Here is a 13,221-nt window from a genome sequence, read left to right as displayed (position 1 = left end):
TTGTGTTTACTTTCTTTGAAAAGTGACCTTTATTTTTATAAAATATGATTCTTATTACAACTCAAAGATATTATTCTGATTCAAAATGTATGTGTCAGTAATAAATTAAATGCATTTTCTGGGTCTATCTCTCCCTGTCTATTTATTTTCTCAGGTATTTTAATATTTTGCATTAATTTTCATAATTTTTTCAGTCTAAAAATGGAGACCATTCATGCACAAATCACCAGTGCTAAATATTAGCATTTTTTGACAGTTTACTGTTTTATTTGTTGTTTTTCCTGCCCTGTTTATTTTTTATTTTATTTTTTATTTTTTTGAGAGGGGGATGGGGGAGGGATTGTCAGGGGTCATTGCATTTTTGGCCACAGCCACCTCATCATATCAATTGACAAATTGCTTTAACTTTTTTACCATCTGAATTCAGAATGTTATGTGTAAATCAGCTGTTATTAAAATTTGCAATTGAGACTTCTTTTTAGAAACGAGTCGGTAAAGGCATTAGGAGTGGTTTAAAAAAAATCCCTTTGGTTATTGAGGCTTTAAACTATATGGTAAAATGCACAATCAAAGCGCTTTTGTGTGCAGGCCATGGGATACGAATGTACTTGTATGAATGTAGTGTAATTAGCATGTATGAAAGGCTCACAAAAAGAAAAACCATCTCATAACTGTTACGTTATTCACTGATGGCAGTAATAAAGAGCCAACATTGTTAATGACTGGATAATCTTGTGATGTTTTTTTTTTTTTTTGACTTGAAATGCATTGCTACAATATAGAGGGAAGTGAGAAAAATGCTACATAACCTGATGACAGCATGTCTGCTGAAGATGAAAGCCCTTCTACTCACTGGGTGTTATATACAGGCAGACACTTACACCTACATTTCCTTGTAATGTGGCTTTCATTAAACTCCTAATTCTCTTACAGGTGACAGAGACACGGACAGGGCCGCTAGGATGCAGCAGCTATGACAATTTGGACTTGGTTAGCTCGATCCTCCTGCAGAGCCCTGAGAGCAAGCTTCATCTGCAAGGTAAACAAATCAAATATAGCCCCATGCTTTCTAAGGATGTTGGACATCAGAGGGCAGCAGGCTGTTAAAATTAAAGGAGATCTATAGTTACACATGAAGTAGGAAAATGGTTTGTGGTTGCTGAAGAATTGAATGTCAATGCACTTTTTAATTGGCACTGGGTTTGGAATAGATTTGCTCCCGAATCCCCTCTGGGGGATTGCAGTACAATTTTCTGGTTATAGATGTCTGCTCGTGTTCTAATGTGATTGTGTTCCTAAGTCTTCCTTAAAGCGCTGATCAAAGACAGGCCTAAAACAGTTCTTTCGGTTTCAGAGCTGAAACTCTATATAAAGGTGTGGTGCATGCAATCAGTGTAAAACATTGCCTGTCCTATTAATTCTGAGCCACATTCTGATTATCTTATCCAGTGAGCATATTATGTAAGTCACTGTCAAAGATTTTCTAAGTTGGAAAGTAAAGAATTTGCATTCAACTCACTGGGTGCAGCAGAATTTAAGCAACAACCTTTACTCATTAATATGCTGTTCTCAAAAAAAACTTGTGTTTTAAAGAGGCAGCATAATGTAATTTTGCCTAGTGCCATATTTTAGAATAATCAAGTGATGATGATGTAAAGCTCAAAAAAGCTGATTTCATGTAACACTGTCCCTTTTAACAGTGATACAGTCACAATAGAAATCACAAGAAAAAGAATCACATGCAGTGACAGGCACTTAGAGGGAAAGGAATGACAGTTTTTAACACCGATGTTTGATCCATTTGTGTAGTCAAGTTTAGATACATATTAACACAAATTCCAGAATCACAGAGACTTCTCTTTAATCCACACACCTCAGAGTTTTACTCTAATGTGGTTTGTCAAAGAAACACTTTTAGGTCTTTGAGTGCCACTTATTCTAAGCACTCAATATGTTTTTTTTTTTTTTTTTTTTTTTCAGAAAAATGAAAGAAAAAGCTTTATTGTCAAGCATCAAATCTATTAGCATTACATGTCAAAGAATTTTTGGCACCCAATTGACAGATGACAGAGTAAGGAAAGCTGTTTTTTTCATTTTATTTTTTATTTTTATTTTAATTATTAAAATTCTTTGGGATAATATACAAACAAGAGAGGAAAAGCTTTATGAGTTGGTTTCCAGCTAAAGATTTTCTACTTGGAACCAAAATCTGCTTGTTAGTGAGGTGCAAGGATGAACAATAAGAGATCTCCTTAAAACGCGTTTTTAAGAGCAATTATTCCTGTCATTAATTACAAAGACAGCTGATGGTGTAACTTGCTGAACGATAATAGTGCTCTTCAAAGTAATACACTTCATACCACTGATGAAGAGGTACATAAACAATGATGAGCTTTTAGGGTTTTTGCTGCCAAATAGATTTCTAATTACTTCCAGTCATCAAAAACATCTTACAGTTCTTTGGCATTAATGTAGATATAAGTGCTGGTCTTCATTTTATCTCTTTGTGAAGCATATCCTCTGATAAAACTGCTGAGCTATATTTAGCACTGGTTATTGTGGTTGGAATTGTTACATTTAGTTTTTTCCACTATTGGTTCTATAATCAAATACATGAATAAAGTGAATTAATTGGTGCTGCTTAGAAGCACAGTTTGGAGTTTCCAATGAAGCTCGTTCACTAAGACGGACTTTTTTGATAACGAATACATTTTGTTTTTAGGAACATAATTTTTTGTCTGATGTTCTTAAGCTGCATTCAGTGACATACAATCACAGCACCACAAATAACAAGACTCATAAATGTCTAGATATTTGTTACTGTTTTAGCAATATTACAACAAATACCACAAAATATTGAAAAAAAAATATATTTCCATTTCTAATTTTAGTTTGCCCCTATATGTAACACCATAAATTCAAAACTAGATTGTGAAAAAAAGTGACCTCAACTTTTTTGTGGTGATAAATATAATAAATTTTGACATTTCTATCAAACGTTTTATAGTCCACAAGGATTCTAATCTAATGAGATAACATGTACAGGTTTTCTACAAATAAAGAGAGAGTTAGGATTTAATGTAAGTAAATGTTTTAGGTGGATTGATTCAGGAAGAAATAATAGCTTTGTTAGTTCACAAATATTTTTAAACATCTAGAGTATTTATTTTGCACTTTTCGATTTTTAAGTGAATGTCAGGATGTGTGTTCCTTTTTGTTGAGCTATATTTTAAAAACACGGAAGATAATAGGTCACTTTTGCTTCTCCTATCACCAGAATCAATACAACATTTATTCAGTAGACCAAACAAGTGCCTTCTTTTATATCGCACAAAGCATTCTTGAAAACATTAGGTCCGATGTTACAATTACAGAGACTCTTTTCACTGCCTTCACTTAAACTGATGAAGAGCTGAGAAGAAATTGGCCCAAGATAAAAAAGTCAATTGTTCCATTCAAAAGATACATTGACAGGCTGCTTTTTGAATGTTTTGCACTGAACAAAGTGAACTTTAAACAAAATGAGCAAATACGATAATACTTAAAATTTGGAACTACCTCTGGACTTCACAGTGGTCCCATCTTGACTACATTCCATTCATACAAAAACACTAACAGGTTTATTGTGGCCCCTGACTGATCTTTATAGCCAATGCCAAGAAATAACAGCTTTGACAGCATTGTCCTCTTTGACTACAGAGCATAAATGGACTTTATAGACTTTCCCTTGAGAGAGACAGAAATGGCTGGGCCCTGTGCTACTCTAATAAGCTCGAGCAGCTCTCAGTGCTTCTAATGAACACCCACCATGTGTCTCATTTACAAATGCCTATTGACCTTTTACCAGACAATTAGCTAAAATGCTAACTTTTGGCATTTAAACTGTAGGGAGGAGTCACATCTGGCCAGTGTGATCATTCACACTGGCCAGCAGCAACTTCTAATGTGAAGATGTGTTTTTATAGGGATGACTAAATGTGTCATATTTGCCAAATATGACATATTTGGCAAATATGTAGTAGTAGTAGTAAAAGAAAAACAAAAATAACAACAAAAGGCAAAAACATGGAGAAAGATTAAGATACATTCAATGAATATACCTGTATTTATAGGACCAACATTCTGATGTTCTATTTTGTGACATTTAAAATTTGCACTTATCATAAATATAGTTCACTTCATATAGTAAATATTTTGTTTTGACCTACCAAATACATGCATTTGTTTCAACTTGTGGTTTGGCATATTAAATCAAATATTTCATGCATGAACATAAACTCTTAAAACTAACAGCTTCTAATACTGCTTTTACAATATTGAGAATCTGCATTTTAATTTCATTGAAGAAGAAAATATACTGTGAACACAAATTCAAAAATTCCTTCTTACACATTTCTTCCTGCAGCATACATATTTTGATCGCTTGCTGAGCCAGGATGCTATGGGACAAATTTAAAATTGAGACAGTGGTCTTCAGCTACTTTATATTTCAATAAAATCTTTATTTTAACTAATCTACTTGAAACATGTTACCTTTTTCAATTTCTCAAAAGATACAATCGAGCTGTAAAATTGCTACCTTGTTCTCTGATCTCTATACTCTCATTTATCTACATTAATTATTTAACAGATTTGTGTGGAGTTATTATTATAGTTATTGTAATTTTAAAAAGCGGTTTTGCACTGCAGAACTAAATGTTCAAGTTTGTCTAATCCCAACCCGAAACTGTTCACCAGAAAGTATGACAGTATGAGTTTTGTTATGAATGTTGCTAAATAGGCAGTAAAGGGCTACTGAAATTTGCAGGTTAGAATAAATAATGAAATTAAATGACTTTATTATTCATAATCAATTTCCTTGTTTTATTCATAATTATTCTGGTCTTTAAAAATATGCTTGTTTGACCTCATTGTTCAGGTAAACAGTAAGGAAAAAATTTAAAAGTCTCCTTTTGCAGTCAACTTTATGAAACAGCTATTGAGGAATAATATTTAGTTTATGCAGTTTTCTTTTTCTGCTTGAGGAATCCTCAAGGCACGGTTAGTCCCTAATAAGTTCCATTGTGACTGATCATTATATTTCTTTCCTTTCTTCTCTATTCTCTTGTTTTTTTTTTGTTGTTTTTTTTTCTTTGCTTTTCTTCTTCTACCATTTAAGTCTATGACAACCCGAGTGAAAACTTGCTACCCTGATTTAGGAGAGTTTTCTGATTCTTTTCACCCTGATGTAGGCTTTTGCCTCCAGCACTTTGCTAAGAAATGAGACTATGAGATTCATAGATGCTTTTTGGACCAAGTTTAACAAAGTTTCCTGACTGATTCAAGATTTTTAAGCCTTTTGCACAGCAGTCAAGCTCTTCCATTAACACTGGTGAGAGACTGCAGAACAGGCTGTGTTCCAACGAGTCAGTTGCTTGATGAATAGAGCAACACTCCAACTTAACGTTGACAGACACAAAAGTATTTTTGACCATTTGAGTGCGATGAATCAAATACTAATGCATTTCTTTTTGTCAATACTTAGAGCCACACATAAAGTTTCCATGGTGACACTTCTCAGGCTATTTTATCTCCTTAAAGCTTTTGCAGCAGCATTCTCTGGTCACAGAAACTATTTTTTTTTTCTTTACTGTAATACTGATACTCATTTTTCCTGGACTGCCGAAAAAGGAGAACTTGAAATATAATAAATCTAGTCTTTCTAATTGCTCATTTATAAAGAAGGATCTTATTGGTATGTTAAAATCACGAGTTACAACAAGGATGCAAAATGTCCCTAGATTTATTCCAGTAATTAAACATTTAATCATGGTGTTTTAGTTTTGCTGGTTTGATTTTTTATTATTGTCATTATATTTATTGTTGTTGTTGTTGTTGTTGTTGTTTTTGCTGCAGTTTGTTCACCACATGAGACTCTAGAGCTATGGTGTGAAGTATTTACTAATGCTCACTATGATCAAGCTTTTCTATCCTCAGTGTGATGGAATTTGGTGTGGAAATACCACATACAGGACTTTGAATTAAAAGGCAAGACATAAGCAGGTTTCTCAATGTAGTTGCCTTAGATATTTGACTATTCTCTCTCCCACATACACAAGTTATATGAAAGGAGAATGTGTTTCCTTTGTTCTCACCCTTGTGGTTTTGTTTTTGTGAGTTGGTGGTACTGTGAGATGCAGATAACACAGTGAATCTGACGCTGCCTACATATTCTCTTTCCTTTTACGTAGATAGATGTACATGATAAATGTATACTTTGTTCCACCCATAGGGGGAATTTGTCTTGGAAATTGTGCCCTAAACAATGCTACCACCTTAATTAAATGCACTACAACAGTAAAAATACATGCTGAACTCTTGACACCACAATAAAAGCAAAAATACACATACTGCTCAGTAAAAACATTTATTCCACATTACCACACTAGATTTATTTTAGAATGCTATAGTGGTTTCTGACATCAAGTGAACAACCTAACAACCTAAAATCAGATATTGCTCCTTTGTAACATAGCTTTGCTATGCAAAATATTCCTTGAGCTCATCCATCCCCTGCTCCTATTTTTTTGTCCTTGACAGCATCACAAACACTGCTGTAAGATTTAGCAATATTTTATCTATTAATTGTGGAAAATTGATCCATTCTCCATGCTAAGTTCTTCATGTATGAGGTTGATGAAGAGTCATCGAGTTGAATTAATGAATTCCATATATTAATTCCAAAATACAGCTTGTCCATTCCTCATGCTACCTTGTGGAGTTAGCAGGACAAAATGTCATCCAAGAACAGTTAGTGAGCTCCTTTGTTAGCCTCTGTCTAAGCTGCGCCCTAGAGAGGGTGTTCCCTACTGTGTCATATCCCATATCCTTAGCTTTGAGGGTGTTTCCTGACCCTCAGAGGGTCATTTTCTTTAGCTTTAGCTTTGAAACTAGTTAAAAGAGATAGAAGGTGTTGAGAATAAATAGTTATGTGGTTTCCTTCTATTTCTGTTAGCTCGTAGCTAAGCTAAGACTAAAAGAAATGTCATGTTAGGAAACGCCCTCAAACCTAAGATTACAGGAGACCAGGAGCTAGGTAACGCCCTCTTTGGGGCATAACTTAGATAGAGGCTAACAAAGGAGATCCCAACCTCTTGTGGAGTGCCATTTTGGTCTGTTAGCTCTTAAAGGTAGCAGATCGTAATGGACCATTTGTATTTTGGTTTTAATAAATGGAATTCATAAATTCAACTCACTGACTCTTCTTTGACCTCATATATCAAGAATTCATCATGGAGAACACAAAGGACAAACAGAATTATTTTTTGTCAACATAATGCATTAAGTTAGGAAAATATCCACAGTCCCCATACTTTTGTCATATGTTTTAGTCTTATAGCCACAAGCTTCCATTTGTTTTATTATTATTGTTATTATTATTATGATTTTATTTATTTATTTTTTGTGAAGGATCAAGACAAAGTGGAACATAGTGAATTGGAAGAAATATGATATAGTATTTTCCACATGCATAGTATTTAACTTTCTTTTTTCTCATCCCTCCTCAATATAAGACAGTCCAGCTAATTACCTCCAGATGACACATAATTAGTAAGAATCTATGCAATTTAATCTAAGTCCAAAAGCAGATGTTGGTAAACACTGAGGAAGAGAACTGACAAGTCAGTTCTTAAGGTATTTATCAGATATTTTTAAAGATTTAAAGTTTGTGGTTTTGAACATCCATCACCATGAAAAGGAAACTGTATACTAGAATGGCAAACACTTCAAGGCCTAACCGTCCACCTAAGCTGATCTGCTGGGAAAGGAAAGCATTAATCAGAGAGGCTAGCTGAGCAGTCAAGAGTCTTGTGGAAAATCTGGAGGAACTGCAAAGTTCAACAGCTCAGGCAGGAGAATCTGTCAGTCATGCACTCCACAAATCTTTCATTTATGAAAGAGTGGAAAGAAGAAAGCCATTACTGAAAGAAAACCATAAAAAAAGTCAAATTTAAAGGTTACCACAAAGCGTATGGGAGACATAGCATACATGTGTAAGAAAATGCTTTGGTCAAATGGGGGCAAAAACCTAGCACTCCAAATTACCAGGAACAAACAACCCCCATGGTGACACATAACGGTGGCCGTAAAAAGTCTTGGTGATGATTTTCTTTCGCAAGAATGAAGATGTTCAGAGTTTATAGGACTGATTTAAATAAATAGAGGGCAATAAGAAGAAACCTATAAGAGTCTAAGACTTGTAATCAGGGACCCCAAACATATGCTGAGCTAAACTGAAAAGTTTTTGATCAACGCTTATACATGTATTGAAATAACTCAAACACCAGACCAAAATTCAACAGAGAAACTGTGGTTGTGCTTGAAGTTTGCTGTTCAGTAATACGCCATCCAATCTGACTTGAGTTTTTTTTTTCTTTTTTACAAATAATAATTGAAAGCAATGTATCATTTTCCTTCCATTTCACAATTATGTACCAATTGCTCTTGATGTATCACATCATGAAAAATTACATACAACTACATGACAAAAATGTATTGTTGCAATATGACAAAATCCACAACAGTTCAAGGGGTGTGAATACTTTTGTAAGTTCCTGTAAATCCTACTAAGGCATATTTTCACAGTTTTGGATGTATGTAATGCCATTTTGGAGAACAGTCATGGTGCTTTGATTATTGTGCAAGTCTAAAATTCACCCACATATATAACTTAAATGGATAGCAACTAATTTCCCTGAATTAGTCATGTAGATGATTGTATTCTGTTTTTTTTTTGTTGTTTGTTTTTTTATTTTTTAACATTTCCTAGCTTGTTAATTCTACTTCATTTAATTCAAATGAAAGATCTGCACAATTTAGCTTTACAGCTGTTGGGAATTAGATAAACTTTTAGTCCTCCATATTAATTTGTTCTTTATTTGTTTGTCCTTTCTCCAGGCTAAAGCTTAGAAACCTGATTATATTGCATTTGGCTGGATTCTCACTTTCAGTCTCCACTGAGACCTGCAAGTAAAAATAGCTTATTGAGGACTGAGAATGAGAGAGAGGGTATTAGCACACTGTTAAATGCATGGGATTTTCATGTGTTTGTAAAACTCTTTGTAAAAGCCTATTATTTCAGGAATTTAAAACGAAAGTAGTTTATTTTTATATTTTCTTGATACCTGAGATGTATTTTTGTGGCATCTGTAGGGGAATACATTTTAGCTGATACTTGAGGCATTTTAAATCAAAATTAAAACACTTTTCTTTTTCAGAAGTAACAGACAAACTGTGTACTGGAGGTGATAATTTGCAAATTGGTTACATATATTAGCTCCACCATGAAAAGATAAAAGGCCCCAGAACCTCCACAAGGCATTACCCTGAGAGGACCCTATCACCCCCAGTGTGTCTGTCATAAATTAGCACCAAAACAAAAGCAAACTAATTTGCCTCTTTCAATTTCCAACGCCTGCTTTTCTCTTTTCTCTTTTTCCAGTCTCCTCAAGAGCCTATCTTGGAAGAGCCATGAGCCTATCTTGGAAGATTTATGAATATGTTAGAATAGCCTGAGCCAACAGTTTTCAAAGTGGGAAAGTGAAAATAAATTAAACTGGCCCTGGCGAGTCATGCAGAGAGTGATGAATTAGATGCTCATTGCTGTGTTCCTCAATGCATGTCCTTTTTTTTTCAGAGTGAAAAATGCTGTAAACAGTTTGGGAAAGTAAAACAAACAGACAAATCAATTGTATGTTTCTGTGATGGACTTGTTGAGGATTTGACGTGCAGACGGGAGTATCGGTAAACAAAAAGCTTTTGGTTAGCAGAAAATTATTTACTGATGACAAAATATTTGATGCAAAACATGAAAAGCAAATATTGGATGAGGAAAAGAAATAAACCCAGGCATTTTATCAATGTCCATGTTCTGTAGTAAAGTGTTCTCTTAGAAAGAAAAAATAGTTCTAAAGCTTATCAAACATCTACGCTAAAAAGATTTTAGTTGTTATGTAGATTTTGACCCTTTGAAATGACAAGCATTCTGTTTATAGAAACAAGTTCATCTTTAGGCTACATATTTTGCACCTATCCAGGATTTTCAAGATGCACAGCATCAGCAACATTGTTGTACATTTATAAATTAGCTTTTTTTTTTTCCGACTGTCCTATAAATATACACACTTCGCATAGGGTATATTTATTTAGTTAGCTCTCCTTCACACATGACCTTGCAAAGGAATACATTTTAAGAATTTGCTAGTTTTTGTTATGTATTTGGGAAAAAAAATAAAAGAATGCCGATATCATCAATTTGAAATAAAGTGACCATGATTTGTGACATCAGAAAAAGTTCCTGAGTAAGAGCAATTCTAAGTGTTGAAATGTGTTTCACTAATGAAGGTTTGATGAAAGTCTGGCACCCAAAAAAAAATCTGTTCTTTAAATCTGTTTTTATATATATATATATATATATATATTATATATATATATATATAGATATATATATATATATATATATATATATATATATATATATATATATAGATAGATAGATAGATAGATAGATAGATAGATAGATAGATAGATAGATAGATAGATAGATAGATAGATAGATAGATAGATAGATAGATAGATAGATAGATAGATAGATAGATATCTATATATATATAGATATCTATATATATATAGATATATAAATATAGAGTTTTCAGCACATTATTTTTTTAAACATTTCTCTAATTTTTGAAAACCCCTGTACATGAGGACATCTTTCCATGTTTCACATACACTTGGACCAGCTTGATCATAAATCACACATTTTTCCCTCCTCCGTTTGCAGCATCCTGTGATTTCTTCAAATTCCCTTTATTTTCCTGTATCTAATGTACATTTTTATTTCCAGTTTTTAAATTAGAAATTTAATAATTCTTTCTTTTAATATTGAGTGGCTTTCATTAGCATTTTGAATATCCTGGAGGAATTAAAACTTTAAAAGTTTCACATTCAGGTTACAATACAGTTTAAACTGCAGTGGAATCTATTTAAGTTAATGTGCAAGACTTTGCTTAGAATTAAGCTCCGTCCATTTTGATCAAAGCATGAAGATAAACCCTTATACTGCATTTACGGATATGTGATATCTTCTCTATGATAACTGGGCTTTTGATCTGAGATGTGCATAAAGCACACAGTGACACTTTGAGGACAGTTGTGTCTGTTCTAGCTCAAATGGAAATGTCAGAGCCTGTCATATGTCTCTCCTCCCCCCCCTCTCTGGGCTTGTTGTAAAACATGTGATTTCTGCAATATCTCACGGAGGCTGTGGATATACGTGTGTGCATGGTTTCAGTCTGTGTGCCTATTGTGAGACAAGTACAATAATCTTGCCAGTCGAGGTCTACCGCTACTGCTGTGAGGGGACACATGGCAACACATGACGGAACAGCTTGAACACTGAATGAGCAGCCAAAGGCAATCACATTCCCCACTATACACCAAAGCATTGTTTTTCAATACAGCTAATACTGAGTGAAGCTGCAATTTGTGAATTTAACATTACTGCATGCTTCTTGAAACCTGCATTATTGTTTAGAAGTGCAAAAATGTGATTTACCACATAGCGGGGCACCACATTCTGTAAAGAGGAATACAAGTAATCATTCATTTATTTTACTCTAACTCAACATGTATTTCTTGGTTTTGAGGGTGCAAAGTATCAGGTAATGATTCAGCGCCATGGAGGTCTCATTTACCTCTCCACTTCTCCTGCCCTTCACAATCACATTTGTTCTAACATGCAATTTCAGCATTTTGTTTTTATACGGCAAACACAGCAAACTGAATGCCAAGATTATTTCCCAGGTAATTCATGCTCTTACTGTGATTGCTACACCTGCAAGATAAAAATATATAAACTCAGTTTCATCAAGACAAAAGCTGAATTATGGTGCAAAAGTTTTTAGCCATTCCTAATTTGTTTTAGTTTGCTTCCAAACTGTCAAGCATTTATATAATCTTTTTAAGCTTTCTCCAGTCTGAAGCACATTTATCTTTTGGTGCCTTTTCAGTTTATTGTTGTCTTCGTATCTAACAATGATACTGTATGTTGCTGTATGTCCTTAAACTTGAACAAAATGGATAAGTAGACAGCAAAAAAAGAATGTGTGTCCTACAGTTGGTGAACATTAGCTATATCAGTGTTTTCATCTGCAATAGTCTCGGTATTTCACATTACTGATATTTTTTGCACAAGTTTTGCTTATTGACAACACACTTAAATTTCAATGAAAAAAAAACACATCTGAAACACTTCAAACTTAGGCAATTAATGACTGGAATAAAAGTGTAAACTGTTTGAGAAAGCACACGATTTAGTCTATCTAAAGATTTATATTTGTTGAAATTTGATGGAATTGATGTCGATATTATTGCCACCGCCTGGCAAAACAAAGGCATTGCTGGGTTTTTAACTGGAATCATGAGAACATGTAACTTGCGACTTTTTTCTTTTAAGTATTGATTTATTTATTTTTTTTCCAAAAGTGCTTTGTTTAGCAATTAAGTATGAATTTGTGCAAAGGAAATTGCTGTCTTTATATATACATATATATATATATTATATATATATATATATATTATATAATATATATATATATATATATATAATATATTATATATTTCACTAAGAAAATTAGAAAAATTGTGCCTTTGTGATAGACTAACAGTCTAAATGTGCTATTGTAAAATTGTTTCTGTTCTTAAGCTTTTTGATTATTTCTTAAGGTACAACTCTAGCACAGCAATACATTAAACATACAATATTTTGATGAAACAAAGTCAATAAAAGCAAATTATTGTTGGTCTGAAAAATATCCTTCGACATTTTTCTTGATGAATGGAAGTTTTTGCAGTTTTCTAACTTTTCGAACTGAATGTTTTGTTTGTTTGTTTTTTTCATTTTATTGACCTAGAAAATACACTTTCTATCTATTTTCAGCAACAAAAGGACAACTGTTGTTGGAAACCCTCACTGTATTCACCTAAGTTAAATCAATGGCTGTGCTGTATCACATTTTCTTTTTAAGATTATAGAAACGTGTCATAAAATTGTCATCAAAAGCAATAGTAATAATAATCACAAAACTTTTCTATCTACATCAACTACCTTTTCTGGGTGGCTGATTTGTACCATTTTTAAGCTGCAGTCAGGGGCAACACAAAATTATTATTTATGGTAGA

At 33.5% G+C, this 13,221-nt stretch overlaps 1 protein-coding gene across 1 annotated transcript in view; it reads left to right on the top strand.

The window, feature by feature from the left end:
* Positions 1-13,221, top strand: part of brinp1 (bone morphogenetic protein/retinoic acid inducible neural-specific 1) — a 113,341-nt gene that overhangs the window by 79,925 nt on the left and 20,195 nt on the right. The window contains exon 5 of the mRNA XM_055040390.1: positions 934-1,039. Coding sequence (XP_054896365.1) covers positions 934-1,039 — 106 coding nt within the window. The remainder of the gene's footprint in view (positions 1-933; positions 1,040-13,221) is intronic.

This window comes from Poeciliopsis prolifica, unplaced genomic scaffold, assembly GCF_027474105.1.
Source record: "Poeciliopsis prolifica strain line A6 unplaced genomic scaffold, Auburn_PproV2 SCAFFOLD015, whole genome shotgun sequence".
NCBI classification, from domain to species: domain Eukaryota; kingdom Metazoa; phylum Chordata; class Actinopteri; order Cyprinodontiformes; family Poeciliidae; genus Poeciliopsis; species Poeciliopsis prolifica.
Note: the sequence above shows the minus strand (reverse complement) of the source record. Positions and strands in the feature narration are given on the sequence as shown.